Source organism: Rhynchophorus ferrugineus, unplaced genomic scaffold (assembly GCF_030347505.1).
Source record: "Rhynchophorus ferrugineus isolate W39M unplaced genomic scaffold, kcgeb_rfMv2 rfM10, whole genome shotgun sequence".
In the NCBI taxonomy this organism is placed as follows: domain Eukaryota; kingdom Metazoa; phylum Arthropoda; class Insecta; order Coleoptera; family Curculionidae; genus Rhynchophorus; species Rhynchophorus ferrugineus.
The window spans coordinates 25,084,682-25,111,196 of record NW_027472589.1 but is presented as its reverse complement, the minus strand read 5'-3'; the positions used below and the strand labels follow the sequence as shown (position 1 = coordinate 25,111,196).

At 35.2% G+C, this 26,515-nt stretch overlaps 2 protein-coding genes across 2 annotated transcripts in view; one reads left to right on the top strand and one right to left on the bottom strand.

Annotated features, from left to right (window-relative positions):
* Positions 1–26,515, top strand: part of LOC143203911 (protein yellow) — a 94,311-nt gene that overhangs the window by 54,763 nt on the left and 13,033 nt on the right. The window contains exon 2 of the mRNA XM_076416238.1: positions 13,783–13,854. Coding sequence (XP_076272353.1) covers positions 13,850–13,854 — 5 coding nt within the window. The 5' untranslated portion in view covers positions 13,783–13,849. The remainder of the gene's footprint in view (positions 1–13,782; positions 13,855–26,515) is intronic.
* Positions 1,496–14,349, bottom strand: LOC143203909 (methanethiol oxidase). Its single transcript, XM_076416234.1, has 8 exons — positions 14,060–14,349; positions 7,653–7,993; positions 7,438–7,597; positions 7,174–7,377; positions 7,013–7,115; positions 5,198–5,292; positions 4,868–5,138; positions 1,496–1,789 (listed from the first exon to the last, which is right to left on the bottom strand). Exons 1-8 carry the CDS (start codon positions 14,073–14,075, stop codon positions 1,555–1,557), a joined length of 1,425 nt encoding a protein of 474 aa, XP_076272349.1. The 5' UTR covers positions 14,076–14,349; the 3' UTR covers positions 1,496–1,554.

Below are 26,515 nucleotides of genomic sequence, written 5' to 3'. Positions count from 1 at the left end.
ATCAGAGAAGATAGCTGGTTTGCTATCCTCGAACCTTTCTGGATTTGGGAATGCCAACCGAACCGCCGGAAGTGGAGACCTAGGTACGTCACGTTATCCAGCCATGGAATTATTGCGGTATCGATCTTAAGTTGCGAGACGCACAGTGCGTAACACTTATTAAGGATTATGATGGCCTGGATTTTCAAGGGGTTGATTTGCAATCTTAATTTGAACCACTTAACCTCATAATCGAGCTGCTTCTGTTGACCTTCATGAATTGTAACTTCGAACCTGGCGGCCGTCAAGAAAGTAGTGTCGTCAGCGTAAAACGCGACGTCCATGTGCTCTTTTCTCGGCAGATCTGAAATAAAAAGGTTAAATAAGGCTTGGACCAGAGGGGAATTTTGAGGTACGCCAGCATCGATTTGTTTACGACTGGAAAGTATTTTCCTGATCTTGACCTGGAAAGATCTGTCCGATAGATAGGACTTGATGAGAGCGGTTAGGTCTTCTGGGAGGCCTAACCGCACGCATTTTGCAATCAAACCGAGAAAGACCTTGTCGAAGGCTTTGGTTAGGTCCAGAAGGACTGCTCCAAGCTTTTTACGTTGGTTAAGATCGTGATGCATGTGTGTCACAAAGTTTTGCTGTACATGTGAGTTAAGCTATTATTGCGGATATCTATCGGCATCAATCGGACCAATTGACTAACGTTTTTTTACAAAATGACCAGCAATGGCGAATAACTGACGCAAAGTCATTCTCTGGCATGACAGCGCTCGCTCGGTCAAACGTTGAAAGAGTTGAGGTCCGACATATCCACCGTATACATCAGACATATTACCTTATGATTAGTACTTGCTTAGATCGATGCAGCATGCCACAATGGCACTTTCGAAATGATGAAGAGACGCGCAAATGAGTGTTGAATCGTTGCTAAACCAACATCATTCTTTCTATAGGATATCGCCGTGTTACTTCCCATCTTTAAAGGGAAAAGGTTGTAGAACATGATGAAAATTATTTTGGCTAATATATATATATATTATTCCAAATTCGTTTTCAATAATTGTCTTTTTAAAGTGATAAAATAATCAGAAAGCATGCAAGCACCTAATGTAATTCTTGTGATATTCTTTCCTTGCAAATTATAGAAGGTACGGTTTTATAATAACCAAAAAAAGGACGAAAAAAAAAACAAAAAATACAATTTACTTCAAATAATTAAATTCAAAATAATATTTAACATTGTCTATTATTTTATATTTTTAAATTAGGTTTATCCAGATTACTTAGGGTATCTTACACATATCATTATTTAAATAAATGTGCCATCTGTAAATTGAATCTCTAGAATGTTTTAATAGCATTTAAACTTCCAAGGGATGTTTTAAACCATTATATTTAATAGAATTTTAATATTTACCAAACACCGCAATATTGTTTCCTGAATAAATTACTAACATATTTTTGCGTGGCCAGAATATTACGGGTCCCATCAATGAAAATTCCCTTTTATAATATATTTTATATTGACGCAGATTATAAAATATTACACGTATCTCTAAATTATTACTCCTTCACCATCCAGATATCAGACGTACAATCTCCTCCAGGATACCTCATCTCGTGTGGTAACAAGGGTCCGTCTTCCCCTTCGGAAAAGTCCACTACGAAGTTGGTATCCAACGTCATCCCACCGTTCTGGGTGTCGATATCGATTTTTACGATTCGTCCTCCTTCCTTCATGGTTTCTGGGTAAAACTGTTTGTCCCAGGGAGAGAATAAACTGGTACTAATGTACAACCTAAAATATACATATAAAATTATTTGATATAGCCTAAGAGGATCCCTCAATAACATTAAGTTTAAACAAAAAATTTCAGCTCACAGTTTAGGGTGTCCACATTAAATGTCCACATAAAAGAAAAATATTTAAGAATCAATGAATAATAAGTTTTCTATTAATGAGCAATATCTATTGGTGAAAATACGAAATATCGATGTAAACAACTGTTAAGTTTTGTAGTATGATTTGAAGAAATCTGTTGTCGAAGACCGTCAAATAGTTTTTGACCATTGTGGTGATCCAGCTTCTTCATATCCTAATTGTGGATATTGGTTTCAACTATTTAAATGTGGTGGTTTTGATGTTAATGATAGAAACGATCAAAAAGATCGAATACAATTCATTGCAAAACTTATTTGATGAAAACCCAGTTCAAACTATCAAAGAACTTTAGGATAGCTTTGTAACTGGTGAATCAAGTGTTTATAGGCGTTTACTTGTAATGATAAATAATCCAACGGAAGGGAAAATGGCTATTACATGAATAGAATCATTGCTTACCAAACAAAATAGAGTTTTCTAGAGCGTGTTATGAGTGGTGATGATAAGTGTATCTACCGTAACAATATCAAACGCAAAAAGGTATAGGTTAGTCCAGGAGCGCCATCCAAATCAACATAATATTCATGGCCATAAAATATTGCTGTTTATTTGGTGAGATCAGCAAAGCGTAATACATTACGAGCTACTGACATCAAATGAAAAAATGAGGCGTCGTATTGTTGCAGGAGGACTGTATAAGGTAATAACAGACGCCAAGTCATCCTTCTTACATTATAATGGCTAATTATGTGTTGAAAGACTTGTGAAGGCTACAGTGTTGAAGAGATGTGACATAGCCTCTGGGATTACTAACTGTTCAGATCGCTACAGCATGGCTTGGTAATACATCATTCTTTTGACACCGTATCGCCACATTGTCAGAAAAATGAGAAAGGGTTGTATAGAATGATTGAAAATATTTTGGTTAATACATTTTTCAATTTTCTGTCTTAAAGTGAACATAATGATCAGAATATATGAGAACCTAATAGTTTTTATTGGCACTATTTTTTGGTAGTTAATCTTGTTTGTTTGATGAAGTTATACTTGTATATTGTTAAAACTTTACATGGTGGTTGTTAATACATTTCTAGATATAGATAATAAATTCATAATTTTTTCAAGTCACGAAAATGCAACTTGCGAGAAGATCCAAGAATAGTGTTATTGAAAACTATCGGAAAACAGTATTAGAAGCTGAGGTGTGTATCTCTTTTAATGAAGAGCTTTCTGTGATAAACTGAAGAAGTGCGAACGTGAAAAAACTGAAACTTGAATCTAACGATATGTTTTTTTTATTACTCTTCGTGAGTCCACAATCTGCCCTATTGGCAATAAGTATTTCTTATGTCTATATTATATATACATGGCATGTAGAAAATCACTTCATTAAGCAATCTTCTGTATAAAATATTATCTTAATTAATTAGTCTTATTCCAAAGCTGATTCTAAAGTCTACATATGTCCAGTAGTTTTAGTCTACGCACTTCACTATTACGTCGCATATTTAGCTGATTAGCGAGTACATTGGGATGCACTGACACTCTTTCGAAGTACTTCAGACAAACACGTTGAATTACACTTGTTATAGGTTCTAGAGGAATATCGCGTTGTATCACTTTATTTGAAATATAGTATGGAGCATCAACGATGGCATGCAACACCTTATTTTGGAACCGTTGAATGATGGATATATTAGATTTGCTACCCCATAGTTGGATTCCATATGCCCAAATGGGCTTGAGTATAGACTCATACAGCAATACATTGTTATCTAATGATAACTTGAATTTGCGCCCGATGAGCCAATACATTTGATATAATTTTAGTCCCAGTTGTTTCCGTTTAGAGAGTATGTGCTTCTTCCAGGTTAGGCGTCGATCCAAGTGCATACCAAGATATTTAACATGCTCTGCTTCGGGGAGTTGACGATGATTGATATTGACTGGTGGATATGTTCTTCTACGCAGAGTAAACGTTACATGCGTGGATTTTGTTTCATTGGCTTTAATGCGCTATGTCTTCAACCATAATTGTATTTGCTCCAGGTGGGTTTGTAGGTTTATTGATGCTGTGACTGGATCTTCATGTGATGCTAAGATTGCTGTATCATCTGCATATGTTGCCACAGTAATTATCTTTGTGGTGGGTAGATCAGCCGTATACAGAAGATAGAGTACTGGACCCAGTACACTACCTTGCGGAACTCCTGAATATATGGGATTTAATTCGGTATGTTTATCGCCTTGATTTACAATAAAATGTATATCAGTGAGATACGATTTTAGTAACTGATAGTCCGGATGAGGGAGAAGTTTCTTTAGTTTAACCTGCAAGCCCGTATGCCATACTTTGTCAAAAGCCTGAGATATGTCTAGAAAAGCAGCCGAACAATATCTTTTGGCATTTAGGTCAGCGTTTTTTTTGTTTACAAGTCTATGCACTTGTTCTATAGTCCCATGCTTATTGCGAAAGCCAAACTGATGTTCTGGAATAATTTTTCTTTTTTCTATTATATAGTTTAGCTTTTTTATGTATAATTTCTCGAAAACTTTCGAGATTATCGGTAATAAACTTATAGGTCGGTAGGAGGTCACATCTTCTGGTATTTTTCCGGGTTTTAGAATCATTAATATTTTAGCTACTTTCCAGATACTAGGAAAGTAATTAATTCGTAGCATAGCATTAAATATAAATGTTAATAGTTTTATACCATTTTCTGATAGTTTTAACGATATGTGAAAACACAATCTGAAATATTCGTGGAAATCTTTCGTCGTATTTCTCACAGAGAAGATAACTGATCAGATATATTGGAAAAAAATAGTAACTTCTGAAGACCAATATTTCAAAGATAATAATATGTGATAATACATACAATTGCTTACAAGCAAGTGATGAACATACACAAAATGAATCATCAATAGGTCTGAGAAGATATCTTAAGGTATGTAATGCGCAATTTGTATCTAAGAATAGGGATCATAAATTACCTTTTTCCATCTAATGAGAGCTGCAACATCTGTGGACCTCCGAAGAATCGTTTGCCTTTGATGTGGACAGGTTCTGGTTGGGCACTCAATTCCGGATCTTCGAGTACTTTTATATCGGAATCTGTTAGTATTTTACCGCCGAGGAAGATTTGACCAACAAGCTTCGGATGAGCTCGATCGGTGATATCGTACTGTCGAACGTCTCCATGAATCCAGTTGTTAAAATAAAGGAAACGGTCATCCAATGATATAATAATGTCACTGATTAGACCTGTAAATGGTTTGAAATTCATAATGTTGTAATGAAATATAACATTGAGATAACTTAACCTCCCATGTAATCCGATACCCAGCCGGAAACCTTCTTTGGGGGCACTTGGATGACTTTGTCGACTGTCCAAGTACCATCTGGTTTCTTGTAAAATCTGTATTAATTTAAATAATAATAATAAATATAAACACACATCAACCGTCTATATATATATATATATATATATATATATATATATATATATATATATATATATATATATATATATATATTAATTATCTTAATTAAGAGAAACAATATATAATCGGCCTAATAAAATAGCTGATACACGTCATCAAAATATATGACGTCAGCTTGTCGCAATGTTGCCTCCTGACCTGTTATTATAACAATCTGTAATTATTATCATTAATTACAGCGTAATTATCGTTTTGCAATAATTTTGCAGACATTTGGCATTACCCAACAATACCAACCTAAATCCTGAATTTTAACGGAATTACCTTGAATGTCAACATTGTTGAGTTTCTTTGTGGACTACATTTGTCGGATGCGATATCTTAACACGTTCAATGGACGTTAGAACCTCATAAGTTGTTGTCTTTATGTGTGAGATGTGCTGAGAAACTTGTTTTGTTAAAATAGTACTGGGTCGGCAGTATTGTCTGTCGATCCATCAAGATGCTACGTTTCCCTTAAGTTTTAAAAGAAATATTTCTAACAGTAATAAATTCTATACATTTCAAAACCGGTGCTGGTTTTACCGACTAAAACTCCGTAAAGATCGGAACATATTCTTTTAATTCATTCAATTAATCGTAATCAACTTACTTATCAAGAAAAGAAACAGATTATCAAGAAAGTAACACAGGTGATGTTGGATTGTACTGCATTTACTTGTTGCTTGAAAAGTTTCTTGACATAGTTGGGTTTTCACCGTGGAAATACAGCTGCTGAAGCTCTAAGGTCACGAAAGACTTCCTAGCCAAATCTCTTAAAATTAGGAAACATCCGTACTCTAAACAACAACCCTAGTTCGTGAATTTCTGGCATAAACATCTCACTTCAGGTTGTAAGATCACTAAAGGCGAAATGAAGTTGCGATAAACAAATTGAGTCTATTGGAACTTGAGTAAAAGTTTACAGTACAGAATGTGAAGCAACCAAAGGCGGCTTGCAGTGGCTCAATTAACTATTGGACTATAAGGAAAAGTTGGGAAACCATCTCATACAGGCTATGCCATTGCAATTTGGGTAAAGAACTACAATTCAGAGGATCATCAAAAGCAAAGTAGCGGACGAAGTTACACCCTATACTAACAAGTAATTAAAGCTATAAACCAGACGGTACAAAACCTCCAAAAGCACGAACATTTCTTTGGTCGTTTCTTCAAGATAGAGATTTTTTGGTAAGAGGTGGGTTTATGATTCTTTGTGAGATTTTATAAATAGAAATAGAATTGAGTCCGCATTGTTGAAAGAGGGGCCAAGGTTGTGAACAAGAGTGTATAGTATTTCACCGTATAAAGAAGCTTTTGTATAAAAATTAAAATTTAAGAAATAACGGCAATTTTTAATTTGTGTGTTACGTTCTTAAGTTTAGAAAATCTATATAAAACAACACAATACTGCAAAGATATCTACTAGTATTGTGAAACTCAATATATTATAAGAGAAACGTACACTTTCTCTTTGACATCTTTTTCATTTTAGCGCGCTTTTTTCCTTCCATAACAATAGATGATGTGATTTAAAAGCTAGATACAGGTGGTATGAACTGTACATTATTATTAGAGTGAATAGCAGTATATATTTTAAATAAATCCCGTTTAGTTTCAATATACTTAAAATAATTTTCTGCTTCTTATACTAACCTGTATATTGTATTGCCTACCCCACAACCAACATATCCCTGACTCTCCTTGGGATCGTGTAAAAATCTCACTTCCAAAGGAGCTATTCCCTCTACTCCCAATTCTGAATGAAAAAGAAACTTTCGAACGTCTTCAATTATCGTTTCAAGGACCGATTTTACCTATCGTTTGAATGAGTTCCCGTTTGCTCCAAGAATAGAAGTTCAGGTTCTGACCGTACACCACTGGATTGGAGGCGTCATCCAGACTGAAACCTTTCTTCCAGGATTTGGGCGCTCCCCATTCCGAGGAGACCATGATATCGTGGTAGGGCTGGTACCAGAAGTCGTAGTTGAATTTTGCCGATTTCCCCTTCACCCAGGTGCCTGTTTAAATTAATTTTAATTAGTTTGGTTAGTAGGGGGCGGATCCCGTCTTTGAATCACCTTTCACATTAAATGTTTTGCCATCTAGAAGGACGTAGTCGCTTTTTCCGTTGCCCTCTAAGTCACCCATAGCTGATATCATTATTTCACCGCTGGCCAAGCAGTGGGATGTGTGGAGAGCCGTGCAATTTGTCACATTCACTTCCTCAGGTTCTATAATCTGGAAATTTGAATAATATGGATATAAAATAACCAGGAGTGGATTTTTCAAGTACTTTGTGAAATGAGGGTGCCCTGGGGTTTTTTCCAGTGTCCACTATGAATATACGATTGGAAACCAACGAGGGAAGCACCAGCTTGTCGCGTTTACAGCACTGCGATGATCCGTGACAACTCGAGCAGATGTTCCAGCCGCTATGATGAAGCTCGTTATTTGGTGCTCCTGTTCTCAATCTGTGGATAATCTTGCAGTATGTTGGAGAATTGGGGTTCACATCCACGGTAGCTAAGACGTCTCCTGTAGTTTTGTTCGGATCGGGTTGCACAGCAACCACGTACAATATTTCTTCTCTGGGACCATTTTTCATGGCGTCCAAAGGAGACGCGTATCCAGGTCCTAAACATATTAATAGTTGTTATAAGATATTTTAGATAATATGTAAGATAGCATTGTCTCTTTAGTAGTCACATTTGTAATTACTGTTCTTCAATCTAGTTTAAAGTCATTGCTATTTATTATTACTAGGTTTCAATAAGTTGAAATGGAAATTAAAATAAAATCTCAAGTTACAGGATCCAAATTTTAGGATTCTAGCATGTATTTTGATCAGAGAAATCTATTAGTGAAAATGCAAGGTATCTATATATCCAACCTAACCTATGTGTTAAATTCGATTTTGTTGACAGTTTTCTAAAAAAATATACCGAATCCATCCCATCAAACATTTTGAAAAATTTTGGGTGGCACTGCTCCTTCATATTCTAATTGTCACATTTAGTTTCAACTATTTAAATCGCGTTTTTGATGTCAATGAGAAAGAACGTCCAGGTCCAGTTCTAAGAACTTTCACGCAGCTTAGAAAGTGATGTGTCGCGTAATACCATTCCCTTATATGCGATGACAAAGGCTCAAAAGGATGAAAAGGGGCTACCACTAAAATTTGGAACCATTTTATTTTGAGTCGTTTTAATATTGCAGTTTGTTGCTTATCAGGCTCCAAAAAAAGTTTTCTGTGGCCTATTGTAACTGACGATAAAATGTGAATCTACTACGACATCCTAATCTTAATCCCAGTACTAAAAGTCATGGGTTAGTTCAGAAGAGCCTGCTGTTGAAAACGAATGAAAGTAGTACTGCAGATGTCTGATATTACTGCATTCTCTGGTATAACAACTATTGTCACACGTTGCAAGATTTGTGAAGGATGCAGTGTTATTGGAGCTCGGATGGAAAGCGTACTCATCTATCGAGATTTATGGCTTGACTGGCACAAGGTTTCAAAATGCTGAACAAGTGCAAAAATGGATTAAATAATGGATCGTTACCCATGACATTCCTTTGACACGATATCTCCATGTTGCCAGAAAAATAAGAGAAATTGTAGAAAATGATACCGTGGATTATTCGTCTTTATGTTGTACGTAAATGAACTACGGTGGTGTATTTTTATAAACAAAATTTGGCCGTATTAAATTTGACTGGAAAATGCCGACAGAGGGCTTTTTAATCGGAAGATCCTAATGAATTTAATCCTAATAAATCCTAATAATCCGAATCCAAATCCCTAATGTTAATATTTGAAACGATATTAAAAGCGAAAATAAGTATGTAAAAACATTACTAAATGAAGTTTATTTTAATACAATATAATTTTACAGCACTGCTCGTTGTATAATATTTGATTTTGTCACTTTTGATTATTCCCGTATTGTTGGAACTATTAAAAAATTATGGAAAGTCTGGATAAAAGACGATTAAGAATAGTGTGATAATTTAGTTATATATTACATTATTTTATATTTTATCGGGGTTGTGAAAGAAAAACCCTACTTATGCGAAAATTTCACTCTAACCTAGATTAACAAAATTCGAGAGTAAGAAGAATTGTCTTTGAAGAATATCTTGTACTTGCTTAAGAACTGACATAATATATCATTGCATTAAAGGTAATTCTGAAGGTTACTAGGATTTTTTTTTAAATTTTGGTGATATTGATTTCTATTCATTTCAGTTTTCATTTGTAAGTAACATTAACTGAATATTGCGGGTAATAAATACGTTAATTTGTCGAATATTAATTCATTTGTACTTGGGATTCTCAGTTCCCATGAGGAACATAAGAGAAACTACGAAGTAGTAGATTAACGAAAGCCATAGAAGGCAAATTAAAGATGAATTACGTGCAAATGCAAGATTCCAGAGTTACATAACATACTAGCAATTTTATTTAAATACTAGCGACCCGCCCCGGCTTCGCACGGGTACAATGCTGATACTAAATTAAATACACTACAGAAAAAATATGAACGTTGTATATAAAAACATAGCGGCCCGCTCCGACTTTGCACGGGCATAAAATATATATGCCTATGTCACTCAATGAAAACATGATTAAAATCGATCCAGTATTTTTGGTTCATTCATTACTGCCCTTGGCCTGCACGCATTAAATTTGGAGTAAAACAATTCCTCTTCCCCTATACTTACTATGAAGATTTCCTGCTATCTTTGGAATATCTAAATTCATACAATTTTTATTACATTACACATTTTTAAACGCAAATTTTAAATTTGTAATATCTCCGAAAATGTTTGTTTAATTTACATGCTGTAAGGAACCATATTGATCTATGTTAATTGCACACTGTATTTAAGGTACTTAATTCGATAAGGATTAATGCCGTATTGCTTAAAATAGCTTCGTAAATAAGCCATTTTCTCACGTAAAAAGTAAACAATAAAAATGGTTAATGTGGGTTATCCCTAAAAGATAAACATATACCATCGCGGACTTTTTTGTAGACCTTTTTATGGTGTACAATACTGTAGTACATTAATTTGATCTAACTCGTAGGGTTAGGCAGCGTTTTTGCTAATTGCTAAATAAGCCTAAAAAAATAGGTTAATTTACGACATCACGTTAGAAACCTCTAAAATTAGCAATGTTGCCTTAGTATATTATGCATGTATTATACATATAAACCTTCCTCTTGAATCACTCTATCTATTGAAAAAATTATCACTACGCATCAAAATCCGTTGCGTAGTTTTAAAGATTTAAGCGCACATAGGGATATAGGGACAGAAAAGTCGACTTTGTTTTATACTATGTAGTGATTTAGATAAAGGAATTATTATATAAATTAGCCTAGTGTATTTTCAGTATATATTTTAAGTGAGACATATGAATAAAAGATAAAGATTGAACAAATACATAAATGAAGTAATGAAAATATGCAGATATGGTAAAACTAACTACATTATTTTTATAGATGGGATAGGACCAGCAGAAGAAGTTATTTGTTTAAAATATTGATAAATATTAAGGAGCTTAACAACGAATGGAATAAGATATGTAACTATATTCAAGTCATTATTTTGTACATACGTCATGTAAATTTGTTACATCAAATAGCATCAGTCGCAATGTTGCCACATCAACTCTGAGTTTTAGTTCAGTTTGGCTTTGACACACAACAAAATTCTAATCTAATTTAAATAATTGAACAAAAATGTTATCAAATATAATTTTTACTTTAACATTTTAGTACATCTAAAAACTACAGTTAATTATACAGCGACAATAGTTTATAGGTTAGAGTTATAACCTCTAATCATTATTGCTTTCAAGAATTTTGCATACGTCTGACAACCGGACGACTTTGACAGGCTCATTCATTTATGTGTTCCAACTAATCAGGCAGCATTGTGTCTCTTTTTAACTAGAATAAAATGAGCAGGAAAATATTGTCTGATTCTAGTACGAATTTACAAATTGCGGCAGGCAATACATTGAACAACTTGATGACGCATGTACAAAAAAACTTTGAATAGACTATATATGACATTTTATTCATTGAACTTTGTATCAATTTTTTGATTGTTTACTTTATAGACATAAGTTTTGAAAAGTCAATAGTTCATTTAGTGATTATTAATACATTCCTTTAATATATACTAAATTTGAAAAAATAAATTACCGAATTGTTTTAATATACATGCTAAAGACAAATATCAATTTCGAAATTGTTTAATTTATATATTCTCTGTTTTACTTACATTTATTATTCCATATTTATGTTTAGAACATAAAAATAAATAAACAAATTAGATTTAATTAAATGCAATTTAAAAAATTTTGTGAATGAACATATCGACATCCTTAATAATGAAGTTCTTACTATGACTAGCAGATTACTGCCAAACACTGCCATATTGCTTGGTTTGATGAGCATCAGAATATCATGAAATATGTTCGCTGGTCAGCACAATTGTCAAACCTCAACATAATAGAGTCGTTATGGGAATTTTGAAGTTTTTTTAGAAGCATATGATGACTTAAGACTTTATTAATAAGTAAATATTATGTATATTAAATATAATATATAGGGGCGTAGTTGTTTGTTTTAAGCATAAGAAACAATTAGACCTCATTTATTAGTGTGACCATTTAAGGTTACAAAGATCATAAAAACAATCGGTGATATCTCCACTGAAGTGAAGTGAGTACAATATAAATTAAGTAATTATATCGATTTTTAGATATAAGGCAAGTTCAAAAAGTAGTTTTGATCTGTCCTTAATACTTGTCTTCGAAGGCAGATATCTCTAGTGTAAAAATGAATTATTTTAGCATACTGTTGTACAAAAGGAACATAAAAATAAATGTGGTTCGAGGAAAGTTGGAACCGGTTATTAGAAAGTTTACCGTATCTGAAAAATATCTACAACGTTTTAAGGGTAATTTAAGAAAGTAAAACACGTTGTAGTCTCTATTGTTTTTTATAGGATATGATGCCTTTGCAGACATCCAGTAACAGAAATAATTGTCATAATGGTAACATATTTCGTCTTCTTTTCTCGGGCTGTATTTTCCAGATGCAATATCTTAACAGATCCAGTGGATGTTAGAACTTGAAGAGATTTCATTTGTGAAGAAGACACGACGCTCAGAGTCACTAGCTTTTTTTATTGTGTTGTTTTTACACTGCCCAACCATCATCAAAGGCTGAGTGAGTTCACAGAATATTCCAGTTTTGAGTGTCCGTCATTGCTATTGACTACTATGGACTAAGATTGTTGGTAAATATCATGGTTACCTAGTCATTGCTGCTGACTACCTTTTTTTTGTTCCGGCCTAAAAACCAGGCGATGGAATGCAAAACGCATCCTGGGTCGCGGAGACTTGCCCTGAAGTGACAAGTTGGACCGTGTTATATGGGGCTGCTTCTGGGCTTACCAATACATTAAACCGAAACCGCCTCACAGTTGAACCCTGTGGTGTGTACACTATAGGTACAACTACTACTGCATTAAATTTGGGGATATGATGGCATCCTCTTATCGGACAGCCGTTATGGGGAACGAGGACACGGCGATTGTTAACTTGAGTTAACACATGACTGGATACTGCCGTATGGGGGAAACAGTCTGCAGTCAGAAACTGCAGCGACGGATGAGGTAGTTTCAGCCTGGAAAAGGGGGAGGTTAGCGTTGACGCGGTGCTATGCTTCCAGCTCGCGAACAAGCGCGTTTTCAGAAGAACTTGAGCTGAGTTGTTGTTTGTGGAATGATATAAAGTGCTTGCTTTCTGGAGTGTTAGTTTTTCTATAAATTTGATTATTTTTGACTCACAAACCACGGAGTGTTTTAGATTCTCCTGAGGAGCTTATTTTGGAAAACTTGGAGCCGTTTCACCGGGTTCGGTGTAACAAACTTGAAGTAGACATTAGATCCGTAGAGTAGTATGGACCAAATTAACATCTTACAAAATAAGCATTTGATGGATATGGGAATTCTACTAGAAGGGCAGATCAGAAAAGATAGCAGGTTTGCTATCCCCGAGCCTTTCTGGATTGCCTTCTGGATTTGGGAATGCTAACCGAACTGCAGCTGAATACCACTATCATTGTTAGTTATCTGTTGTTGTCCCATCTGTTGGTGATATTACCAAATTTATCCATCATCACTACCATGACCTATCGGTACAATAAGTTATCCGTACTATGATCCAACAGCATAAACCCCTACTATTAGCTGTCAGGAATTAACTGTCAGTATCATTATATTTCACTTTACCTGTATCTGTCATAATCACCGATCTTTGTTATATTTCATGTGTATATTTTATTTCAACCTTGTCATTGAAAATTGGTTTCTCAGGTATGTTTTCATTTCGTTTTCAGAACTGTTCGATCTGACCACCTCGACCTCAAGATCTCGCACGCTTGAGTAAGTAGTTATTATTAACTTATGGAGTAAGTAGTTATTATATAATTTATTTTGATCTCTGTTTTTATTTACTTATGATGTTAAAGTGTTTATTAATTAAATCTTTATTTTACGCCCTGGGTTTAAAAATAACTCTATAATCATGAAAAAAGCCGAAAAACTTTTCGAATCGGCTTAATATTTTATAGTATATTACAACCGACCGATAATATAGATTTAAAAATACTTTACCGTTGTTTGTTGACATGATTTCTGTTTGACACGACCGGACGATAGCACCACTGACACTGCGAACCTCTCGAAACCAACTGAGAATATATAAACACGAGACGGTATCTGCTAGAGCTCGTCTCCGATGAGAATTCAAACTATTTTGTTTTGCACAGATAAAAGCCTTGTAAACATAAACGGCGGTCTGGTTGGAGTATTTGTCCCATCTTGGGACTCACGTTTGTTATGTAATGTTGTTGATTCAATGCTGTACCCGGTGTATGTAAATTGCGATACTGTGTGCGAAACTTGTCCTTGATAACAATTCAAATTGTTTTGTCCACTTTTCGACGTATATTAAAGATTTACACTTAAAAAAGCAACAATTGTTTCAATATTGTCTATGAGAATCATATCAAAAAGATTTCGCGATATCAGAAATGCGATGCTGAAAACATTTTCGCTATTTTAACTTTGCTAATTTATGGAGGTCAATTGAAGTGTCCTCGGACTGACACATAGATGGCGCTACTAGAAATAAATCCATAAGTTTTTTAGTTACTCCTAACCCTCAAAGGATGCGTGTATAAATTTGACAGCTGTCGGATCATTAGTTTGTGAATTATAGCATTTTGAGTGAAGCAACTTTTGTAATTGTGAAAGAAATGGATTGATGCCGAATTTCCGGACACTGTCCCAGGAAAATCAACCATCAAAGATTGGTATGCTAAGTTTAGACGTGGTGAATTGAGCACTGATGACGGTGAATGCAGTGGACGCCCAAAAGAGGTTATTACCGACGAAATTATTAGTACATCATATCATTCCCGAATATTTGGGTATGAGAAAGCTCTGTGCAAAATGGGTGCCGCGCGAGCTCACTTTTGACCAATAACAATTACGAGTTGATGATTCCGAGCAGTTTTTGAAGATGATCAAGCGTAATAATCCCGAGTTTTTCCGTCGATTTGTAATAATAGATGAAACATGGCTCCATCATTTCACTCGAAAGTCCAATCAACAGTCATAGGAGTGGACTGCACACGATGAACCCGCTCCAAAGCGTGGGAAAACGCAACAGTCTGCTGGCAAGGTTGTGGCTTCTGTATTTTGGGATGCGCCTGGAATAATTTTAATTGACTACCTTGAATAAAGAAGGGCCATCAACAGCGACTATTACATAGCGTTATTGGACCAGTTTGAAGGACGAAATCGCCGAAAAACGGCCGCAAATAGACACCATAATACTCCTAAAAGATCTGGAGCAGTTAGCATTTAAAATATAGATGACCAATTATTAAGATACATTTCGAATCTAAGTCACACTTTTTAAAAATTTTTAATCTCGTCAATAATGTTTATTTGTTTATTTGAATAATGTAATGTAACATGTAATCTTTGTTGCAGCTTTCATTCCACTTTATGTAATAATTTGTATCTTAGTTTTTTTTACGAATACAACAGGAAACACAACAGTAATAATCGTTTCCCAACAGACCTTAATAATTCTTACTAGCTCCCAAAGTAATATCTACCTATTAATCTCAAATAATATTTACAGTTTCTGTTGAGATATCTTATAGAGCTTGACCTCGATAAAAATATACGCAGTTTATTCAAAAGATGAACCGTTGTAAGGCGTACATGATTTGTTGATTGATCATTATCAATGATGTTTTATTTTTAAATTTGGACATATTATATACTGTAAAGGCGAGTTATTATAAACATATTCTCGATATTTTTTTCCTTTAAATACAAAGACATGTACCGTTCCGGGAAATCATAAATCATTCCGAATCTCTATGGTACTTAGAGTTCCACCTGGTAGTTAGATATTTTAGACCTTTTAATTTTGGTCCGTACATGTTTTTAAAAAAGGCTTGAACAATAATGTATAGGAACTTGGCGGGATTGCCAATTCTTTTTAACTGTAGAATTTGTCGTCTTTGCGAAAATCTTAGCAACAGAAATAATTAACATGAATGGGAACAATGTTGATGTTTCTTCTGTTAAATATATGATTTATATCGATAAATGAGCTAGTGTAGAAAAGAAGAAGAACTAGTAGAAGACGCTGTAATTTACATCGAGGCTGTTCAAAAATGTATAAAAGAGCATTGATGTAAATAAAGTTTCTCCCACACAGCATTTTATGCAGATGACACATTTTTTCTTTCTTTTTGTTTTTTTTTTGTTTTTTTTTGTTCTGGCCTAAAAACCAGGCTTATAAATCAGATAAACATTTTCTTTGTGCACTGGAAGTGACGATGACATGTAGATGTGTGTTCGGAAGTTCCAAGTGCAAAATGTCATAGGTCAGTCGTGGTGTGCTATCCTTTTTTTGTTCTAGCCTAAAACCAGGCGATGGAATGCATGTCGCATACCTGGTCGCGGAGACTAGCCCTGGAGTGACAAGTTGGACCGGGTTATGTGGGACTGCCTCTGGGCTTATCAATACACTAAACCGAAACCACCTCACAGTTGACCCCTGTGGATCGCTGCTGTTCCTCTATTAAATTTGGGGATATGACACCCGCTGATCGGGCAGCCGTTATTGGGCACGAGGGCTCGGCGATTCTATTGATTCGCGAACCTGAGTTAACACACAACTAGATACTGTTGTATGGGGGCAAAAGTTATGACTGTAACGACGGATGAGGTCGTTTCAGCTTGGAAAAGGGGGGGAGCATGGCGGTGAAGTGGTGCTAAGCTCCTAGCATGTCGACCAGCTCGCGAACAAGCGCCTTTTCAGAAGAACTTGCGTTGAGTTGTTGTTTGTGAAATGATTGAGATATGAAGTGCTTGATTTCTGGAGTGTCAGTTTCCCTATGAATTTGATTATTTCTGACAAACCATGGAGCGTTTAATATTCTCCTGAGGAGCTTATTTTTGAAAACTTGAAACGTTTGACCTGGTAGGGTGTAACAAACTTGAAGTAGACATTGGATCCATAGAGGAGTACGGACCGAATTAACATCTTGTAAAATAAGCATCTGATAGAGATAGGAAATCTGCTAGAAGGGCAGATCAGAGAAGATAGCAGGTTTGCTATTCCCGAACCTTTTTGGATTGCTTTCTGAATTTGGGAATACCAACCGAACCGCCGGTCGAAGTGAAAACCTAGGTACTTGACGTTATCCAACCATGGAATTATTGCGGTGTCCATCTTAAGTTGCGAGACGCGCAGTGAGTAACGCTTCTTATGGAAAATGATGGCCTGGGTTTTCAGGGGATTGATTTGCAACATCCAGAATTTGAACCACTTGACCGCATGATCGAGCTGCTTCTGTAAACGTTCATGAATTGTAACTTCGAACCTGGGGGCCGTGAAGAATGCAGTATCGTCAGCGTAAAACGCGATGTCAATGTGCTCTTTTCTCGGTAGATCTGAAATAAAGAGGTTCAATAAGACTGGAGCCAGCGGAGAACCTTGAGGTACGCCAGCATCGATTTGTTTGCGACTGAAAAGTAATTCCCTGATCTTGACCTGGAAAGATCTGTCCCAGAGATAGGACTTGGAGGCCTAACTTTGGATGGGAGGCCTAACCGCAAGCATTTTGCGATCAATCCGTCGTGCCAGACCTTGTCGAAGACTTTGGTTAGGTCCAGAAGGACTGCTCCAAGCTTTTTACGTTGGTCAAGAGCGTTATGGATGTGTGCGGCCAGACGGGTAGCCTGATGGACGGATCAGTGGTGAGCGCGAAAGCCTAATTGTTCATCTGGAATGATGTTGTTTTCCTTTGTAAAAGAGTTGAGAGCGTAAAATATTGCCCTCTCGGCAAGCTTCGAAATGGTGCTGAGAAGGCTGATAGGCCTGTAATCAGATGGAGATGATTTTGCTCTTGTCTTGGGTATAACCGCTATATGTGTGTGTTTCCAAGACGCCGGGAAATGTTACAGCCTCATGATGGAGTTAATGATGTTTGCCAGTTGTGCGAGCTGCTTATGCGGGAGCTTTTTCAACTGGGTAATCGATGGTTTGAAGTTTGCCGATTATAGTCTGTAGAGACTTTGGAGACACGAAATGATTGAGAAGAAAGGCTGGAGTTACTGGTCTTTTGATGGAGTTGGATTTGTTGATAAGAGTATCATTGTCTTTAGCTTTAGTGTTTTCTGGAGGTGCGAGGCACTTCATTTGAGCTTCGTAGGTCTCTGCAAGGAGCTCGACTTTTTCTTGGTCAGTGACTGCGAAATTTCCTGTAACCGCTGACTTCAGGGGGGGATGGCATTGTGCGTCTTCCCCACGAGGCATTTGGAAACATGCCAGAAGGAAGGGGGTCATCCAGTCTTTGTTCCGCGAGAAATGAGTTCCATTTCATTGCTCGCCAAGTCGAAACGGTCGCCCTTACCCCCTTGCATGCTCTGTTAGCCTCCCTTTTGTCTGCAGCATCAAGGGTGAATCGAGCTAATCTGCATAAACCGTTTTTGATGCGAATTTCACGTTTAAGAGAAGGGGGAAGGTTGTTTTTCCACGGCTGGGGTTGTGGTGAAATTTTTACTGTGACAGATTCGTGAGCAGACTGAATATCACGAGTTAGCTTGAGTACGGCTTCCTCGAGCTGTTCTGATGGTCACCTATTATTTTTGGAAATTTTCCTTCGACGAGTGATTGGTATTCGGCATAGTTGAATGCAGAAGATTTCCTGTACAAGGATGTAATCACGAAGGGACGTTCTTGGATATCGATTTTAATGGAAGTTGTTTCGAAGTTGTTTACTGATAACGATGGAAGGAGCTCGTGTTTGACTCCTTTTTTGACGAGAATGGCAGATGACACAGCTTTCTTTTCAACCGGCTACAATCCTGATGCTGTTCGCGACAGACTTCAAGTCCATCTGAACCAGGCGTTTGCGTGGTACAAATTTTGGCGGCTGCAGGTTAACTCAAGCAAAACTCAGGCTATTGTATTCCACTGCAAGAAGGAATTCCGCGCCTGCCGCCTCCAAATCGATAAAGTTTCTATCCCCTGGCTCCAGAAGGTGTCGTCTCCAGTTCGACCGCAGGTTCAAATGGTCAGTCCAAATCCAGCACGCTATCTGCAAAGGCAATGGCGTGTATAGTGTTCCCACTCATCTGCAGAAAATGTAAACTCCCAATCCCCCAAAAAGAGATTCTGTATAAAATGCTTCTTCGGAGCACCGGTGGTACAGTTACGTCTCTGAGAGACAATTTGCACTACTTCAAGTGTTCCAATCCAAAATAGTCCTCACGTTACTCAATGCTCAACACTCACCCCGAATCATGCATCCCGTTTGTGAAGAATTTCATGAACGTGCTCAGTGTAAGGTTCTTCCTAGGCGCCTTAAAACACGATAAAATCTTGATCAAATCCCTACCCATCCACAAACCTCGGTAACATCTACGACAATCCCAGTCGTAACCCAGGGTCTCAGTCGCCCGCAAAATACTCCACCATCCCGAACCGGAAGCGACATCAACAAAAGACCGTTTGGTTCTAACTGGTCATTCTGGGACAAGAAAAAAAGTTTCTCTTTTGCTCCTAAGCCATAAGTGGTGGAATTAAGTTTGTCCCGTCCCGAATCATTAGTGATACGTAACATCCTCGGTGGCTGTATTTGCTAGATGCTAGATCTTCGCACGTCCAAGGGACGTCAGAACTTCGTAAGAGTTCATTTCTGAAGACGCGACGCTCGAAGTCACTACCTTTTCCTTGCTCAATATATTTTACTGTGTTTTGTACTACCCAACCTGAATTTCATCAAGCGTTTGTTTCGTCTTTTTAATTCCCATTTATTATTTAACAAATCTACAAATATTTTGTTCTATTTATTATTTTATATTTATTAGTCTTCATTTATTATATTCTATTTATTATTTTCCATGTATTATATTTTATTTATTAGTATCCACTTATTATTCTTCATTTATTATTTTCTATTTATTTTTCTCTATTCATTATCCGCTACTTATTTATTTGTTTATCCATTTATCGTTGTCTATTTTATTCTACTATATTTTATTATTTCTTCGAGTCCCTAGTATATTCCTCATAATTCCTAAATTATGGTTGCAACTGTAAATATAAATTATAACTATTTTATAATCCAGAAAGTAGCGCCAAAGTGGCGAAAATTACTGATGTGTAGGTATGATCTATGAATAACTTGAAACATACATAAACACCACCTAAAGTGATTTCCGCTTGCTTTTGGTGGCAGCGTATCTAGCATATTGCCTTTGGCTTTTTCCTTTGTATGTATGCATTGCACGTTCATCATAGCTGGATCTGGAGAAGTGAGTGAACAATGGCAACAGAGTATTTGTTATTTATTTAGAGTTTTTGAGTTTTTAGCTTAATTCTAGCGAGGCCTACATTAGTGGCAGGATCTAGCGCGTTGGCTCCCTTGATCTCATTGCATGTCTATTATTATTAGTGTTAGGACATAGCTGGTACGTTGTGCGTTAGCTTCCATTGGTACCGTGTGCACATGTCATACTTCATCCTAGCACAGTTTATCAATTGCTATCAGCTGCCATTATTGTCCGTTTATTAATGTTTTTCCGTCAATGTTATTGACTGCTATGGACTAAGGTTATTGTTAACCATCCTGGTTATTTCATCACTGTTACTGATTGCCGTTGTCATTGTCTTTTATTGAGATTATTCATACTATCCATTATCAGTAATTATTGATACATTTACTTATCGATAATATTATTTATCAGTATTATAATCTGCTAGCATAATTAATTACTCGTGCTTTTACTGTCGGTATTTTAACTGTCAGTGCCGATATATTTCAATATTCCTTGGCATTAGAATTATCTATCGTAATAATTACAATTCGCAGTTATATTTTAAGTATATTTTTGATTTCGCTCTTGTTATTGAAAATTGGTTGCTCAGGTACGTTTTCATTATATTTTCAGAACTATTACCCGACCGCCTCGACTTACGCTAATTCTCGTACACTTATTTGCTTTAATTATTTTTCCATTTATTGAGTAAGTAGTTATATAATTTATTTTGATCTGTATTTTTATTTATTTAAGATGTTAAATTGTTTTATATTATTGTATTAGATATAATTTTTATTTTACGCCCTGGGTTTAAAATTAGCCCTACAATATAAAAAAAACATTTGAATCTGCTAAATGTTAGGTGTATAAATAAGTCTCTTCCGTTCAGCAAAAGGATATTCCTCAAGTTGGTTATATAAAACTAATTAAATTTCTATTCGAGTTTTCGTTCGAATAAAGTAAATTTTCGGCTACCCTTTTCAGTTCTTTAAGTTGCTATTAGAAGTACATTTTATTAAAATGTTATCAGAAACACTAGCGTTGGGCAGTATTTCAATTTCTTTTAATTAAAGTACATAATTGAAATACAAATTAATATTTTATGTTTGTATTTGAAATGTAATTTTTTTTCAAATAACTAACGCTTATTTTTAATTAGTATTTCAAATATTTATAGCTTCAAAATTCATTTGAACATAAATACCTTTAGGAAAACATAAACACTTGTTCCTCTCGAAATCGAGAGATTTTAAAGGGTTCAATATTGTCGTAGTTAGAAGCCGATATCAATAACATTCTTAACTATGATCATATGCTTTGAAAAAATCAATGAGGTAGGATGTTAAGAAAATAAAAGTCACAAAGACACGGTTTAGAGAAAGTCACATTTAGGTCTTTCCCTCTTGAAAGATATTAACGAATCGGGTGGTAGAAAATGGTTATATATCCAATCTCCTGAATCATCAGACCCACTGTAAGACTAAGACTTTCTGGGTTATAGAACTAAAGTATTTCGAGAAATTAATTGAAGTATTGGAACAAATTGCTGCAGCTGTAGATTACAATCATGTTAACAATTGTTACTATGGCAAACTTCTATTAATTTTAATGTCTATAGGAACCAAATTAGATCGGCTGCAGGATTCCAATTTAAGGAATTTTACTGTCATTGCATCACAGCTAAAAGGGTGTTTAGAAGGAAGATTTGATAAGTTAGATAAGTATTCATAACTGGCGGATCTCTTTCTATTATAAATCAAAATGGGACTCAGAGCAAGTGCAAGAATGCATGTACTTGCGATCAATCAAATTGAGGCAAGCTGCAGGAGCTTTCTTTTAATCAATATGTAAATGGTGGAAAATCAAGATCTTTCGGACACTTATCTTTTCATTCTTTATAATGTTGTAGCCAGGTTTTAGGCGTCTGAATCACCAGAGTTTTAAAAAAAGTGTTTTAAATTAATTTCAATTTTAGTTGAGACATAATTGCAACATTTTCAGAAAAAAAATATTGTGTCCTCTTTACCAACGAGGGTTTATTTGGACTGAACCTATTGTTTACCGACTGGTCAGTGACCAACTTAAGAGACCATTCCAGAAGACATCCGGTCTTACCCAGTCTAGTTAGTTGCGTGACTGCAATGGTTATCACTTGTAGGATTTTTCACTGTTGCCTATAAAGACATTTACAGTTATAGTCTACCGGAACAGTAAGGAGGATCGTCCTATGGCCTTAACCACTGCGTCACCAAGCCGGCACCAAAAATATTATTTATTCTGACATTTCTTAATTTAAGTGTTGTACGTAATTTTAATATAATAAAAATCGGGTAACCAAATCAAATTACAATTAGGAATTGCATCTTGGTTAAACATTGCTCTTCCACCTTCAGTTATCAGATTTGAAATGTAAAGGATAAGCCATTCTGCTAGGAAGCTTCATGATAAGGAAGTCAAGCGTTTCCCTTAAGTTTATCATTGTTTGCTTTTACAATGGTTATTATCTAGCCCTAATCCATCAGACAAGAATTTTTGAACCATCATATCCTTGTTCTGTTTCTGCATTTAAATAGAACATTTTAACATAATAATACATTTGCTCAAGATTGTGCATAACAATAGAGAACGTATGAACTATGTTAATATTTTCTATAAATCTTTAGCAGCTCGATCCTTCGTGAATTTTCCATGGTAGCTTCATGCAATAATACCAACACTTGTAATAGCGCAATAAAAAAAAATTTTGGAAACTCACACAGAATAGATAATTAAGATATTAAATCAGATCAGTATTTAATTAAATATTCCTTGAAACATTCTCTTTTATGGTTTCCTCTAGATGATATGTTGATTAATTATGTTTGTTTGCTATGTAATATTATGTATTATTTGGAATTATATATTATTAAGGGTTAATGCATATTGTGACTTTTGATTGACGTGTTTTTCCTTTATCTACAGTGTTTTTGTTTATGTAATATGCCGAAAATATACCAGACTAAATATTATATAATTATTATCGAACTTAAATTTGGTTGTTTTTCGGTAATTCCCGGTTATTTTTAATTAATGATGCGACCAATAAAGAATTAAGCAGCTTCATTATTTCTAGTTCATTTATATGTCCAAACATCTAGCCGATTAGCCAGTACATTGGGGTGCACTGACACTCTTTTAACCAAACCAAACCAAAGCAAACATTTTGGATTAAACTCGTTATGGGTTCTAGAGTGATATCGCGTTGAATCATTTCATAAGAAACATAGTACGGAGCATCGACAATGGTACCCAAAACTTTAGTTTAGAGCTGTTGTATGATAACTGTATTATATAGCAGTACCCCATAGTTGGATTCCATATGGCCAAACAGGCTCAAGTATTGATTGGTATAGTAATATCTGTAGTTATTAAATGATAACTCGGATTTGCGCCCGATAAGTCAATATATTGGATATAGTTTGAGTTCAAGTTTTTTCATTTAGCAACTATGTGCTTCGTCTTGGCTAGTCGTCGGTAAAAATGCATACCAAGATATTTAGCACAAGTTGACAATTATTGGTCTTATACGCAGAGTAAAAGTTACATGGGTAGATTTGTTGTTTATTGTAGATTGTTACATTTGCTTTAATACACCATGTCTTCGGCCACAGTTGCATGTAGGGTATTTGGAAGTTCTTTGATACTACTAATGGATCTTCATGCGATGCTAAGATGGCTGTGTCTGGATATGTTGCCGCAGCAATGATTTTTGTTGTCGGTAGATCGCCTGTATATAGGAGATACAGTATCGGACCCAGTACAGTACAGTGCAGTACTGTGCCTTGCGGAACTCAATATTCTGTTCAGAGTTTATCGTCATTTATAGTGAGATAAGGTTTTAGAAGATCTGAATGATGTTCATTGAGACAATTTGGTTCTATATTTGAACACACCTATTGCTTCTTTCGCTTGGTGTTGTCTTGGTAACACTACTTTTCATCGCCAGTCACAATATGTCACAGGAAAGTCCTATTTTTGCCTAACCTGCGATGAAACGTTGAAACTGTTCGAAATGGCATTTTTAGTCGTTTGGTAACCACTTTCAGTCCTTTTGGATCTTTCTCAACGTATTTAAATGTCTGAAAATAGTTGAATCATCAACTCCTAAGTTGTCTCAAAGTCCTTTGATAGTTTGAGCTGGGCTTTCGTGCAATAAGTCTTGCAATTCGTTGCCTTCGAAATCTGTTCGTTTTCCAGGCTGTTTTTTATCATTGACATCAAAATCACCACTCATTGAAACCAAAACTGGCATTTGGGATATGACCAATAGATTTGGGCAAATTAAACAGTAAAGATATTGAATATCGAAAATATAATTTTAAAGGTCTCATGACAAGCTTCTGTATGCATCCAATAACTCAATAATACTGTAACTGTTATGATATGTATTTTCGCCAATAGATATCGCTTTTCCTTCGATTTCATAATTTTATCTTTGTCAATTCCTTGTGAAAACAGTATTGTTGTTGAATACATTAGTATACAAGATGTTTTTTAATAGTATCCTATCAATGCGAAAATATAAATAAATATTATTCGTAACACACATTCGTAATAATATTGGACAATAATTGTATTATCTACATCAAATTACATTACAAGAACAGAATATATATTTACTGAATAACTTTGGATCTAAAATCTTGTTGATGAAAACAATACTGTGTAGATCACTGGTTAGATATAAATAAAACTAGCAATAAAGCGAAGCGACTATAGAATTGACATATTCGCTGGCGTTTTATATGTTATATTTTTTGACAAGTTTTCACTGAATTGACTCTAACTTTCTTTCATTCAATTTTTTCTTGAATTAATGTATTTCTATCTTCCTATGTCTTGTTTCTTGAACTCAATTATTTACATCAAGCATAATGAAAGGGTTTTTTATCTCAAATTCCAATTAGGAATAATATCTTGGTTAATCAATGCTCCTTCACATCTGGATCAATAATGTAGATCGTAAAAGGTCCTTTATGTTTGTCATTTTTTTAAAACCGTTTCTGGAATAGAGAAGCATTCTTTGTAGAAGAATGCACGATATTAGAAACTTCATATCCGGGAACACATATTTGTTTCGTTTTTTATATAAATAAATAGTGTTTACCGTAAGTGCTATAAAATGACCTATATATTCGAGTGGAAAAAAAGCAAATATACATTATATACAAATAAAAAATATTTCAAGCCAGACTATAGAACCACATGTTTGCAGATTCGACACAAAACATTTAAAATATAAAATTTGAATTAAAAATTAAAGGAATTAAATTACAATGATATGATATCTTAAATTATTAGTCTAGACTGATTCAATACCACAAAATATATTACATTATCACCAAACCGTCGTAAAATCAAGACAACTACAGATAAAATGACAACATTTTTCAAGACAGAATGGTCTCAATATCTCAATATATAATCATCGAATGAGATGAAAATCTTAAGACAGGCGATGCTGCAATGAACCCAAAGAAAGATGAATTTATTCGTCATTCTCCTTCGAAATATCAATTCATCACTGTTATCACTCACGCGCTAGAACGACAGAAAAACTGTTTATCCAAAAACACTTCAACAACTGATTTATGCAACAGAACATTTTATATTCGTGACATTTAATTGCATGTCAGGTACAGCTATGACAGTATAAAAATGCCCTTTCATTTTATATCAAACTCTGTCAGTTCCTTCTAAAAATGGTTAGTATTCTAAAATTTTCAAAATATCCAAGAAACATACTTTCAGCTGATATGATTATTTGTTACGTGTTGTATTTTCTAAATCATCCTTTGAGAAATCCTGCGGCCTGATTACTTATGTTGATCCTTCTGAACTGCGTAATTTATGATAAACGATATAAAATTTGCATGTCAGGCCATTCGTTACAACACACTCCGCAAAATAACAATCCTTTGACTTTTGGTCGACCCCTTTTTTATCAGCGGCCTTGTTATCGTAAGGACTAAATTGATTGATGACAACTTTAATTTAAATAAACATGCGATTCGAAGCTTCGTATTGTTTTAAGTGGATATTTTAAGGAACTGGTCCATCACTTGGCGTTTGTTTGTAATAATTTTGCTTTCAATTGTATCTAATTGTAAGGATTGCGGATTCGTTTTGAACGTTCTTATTTTATTTCGCAAACTTTTGTACATTATTTTCCAA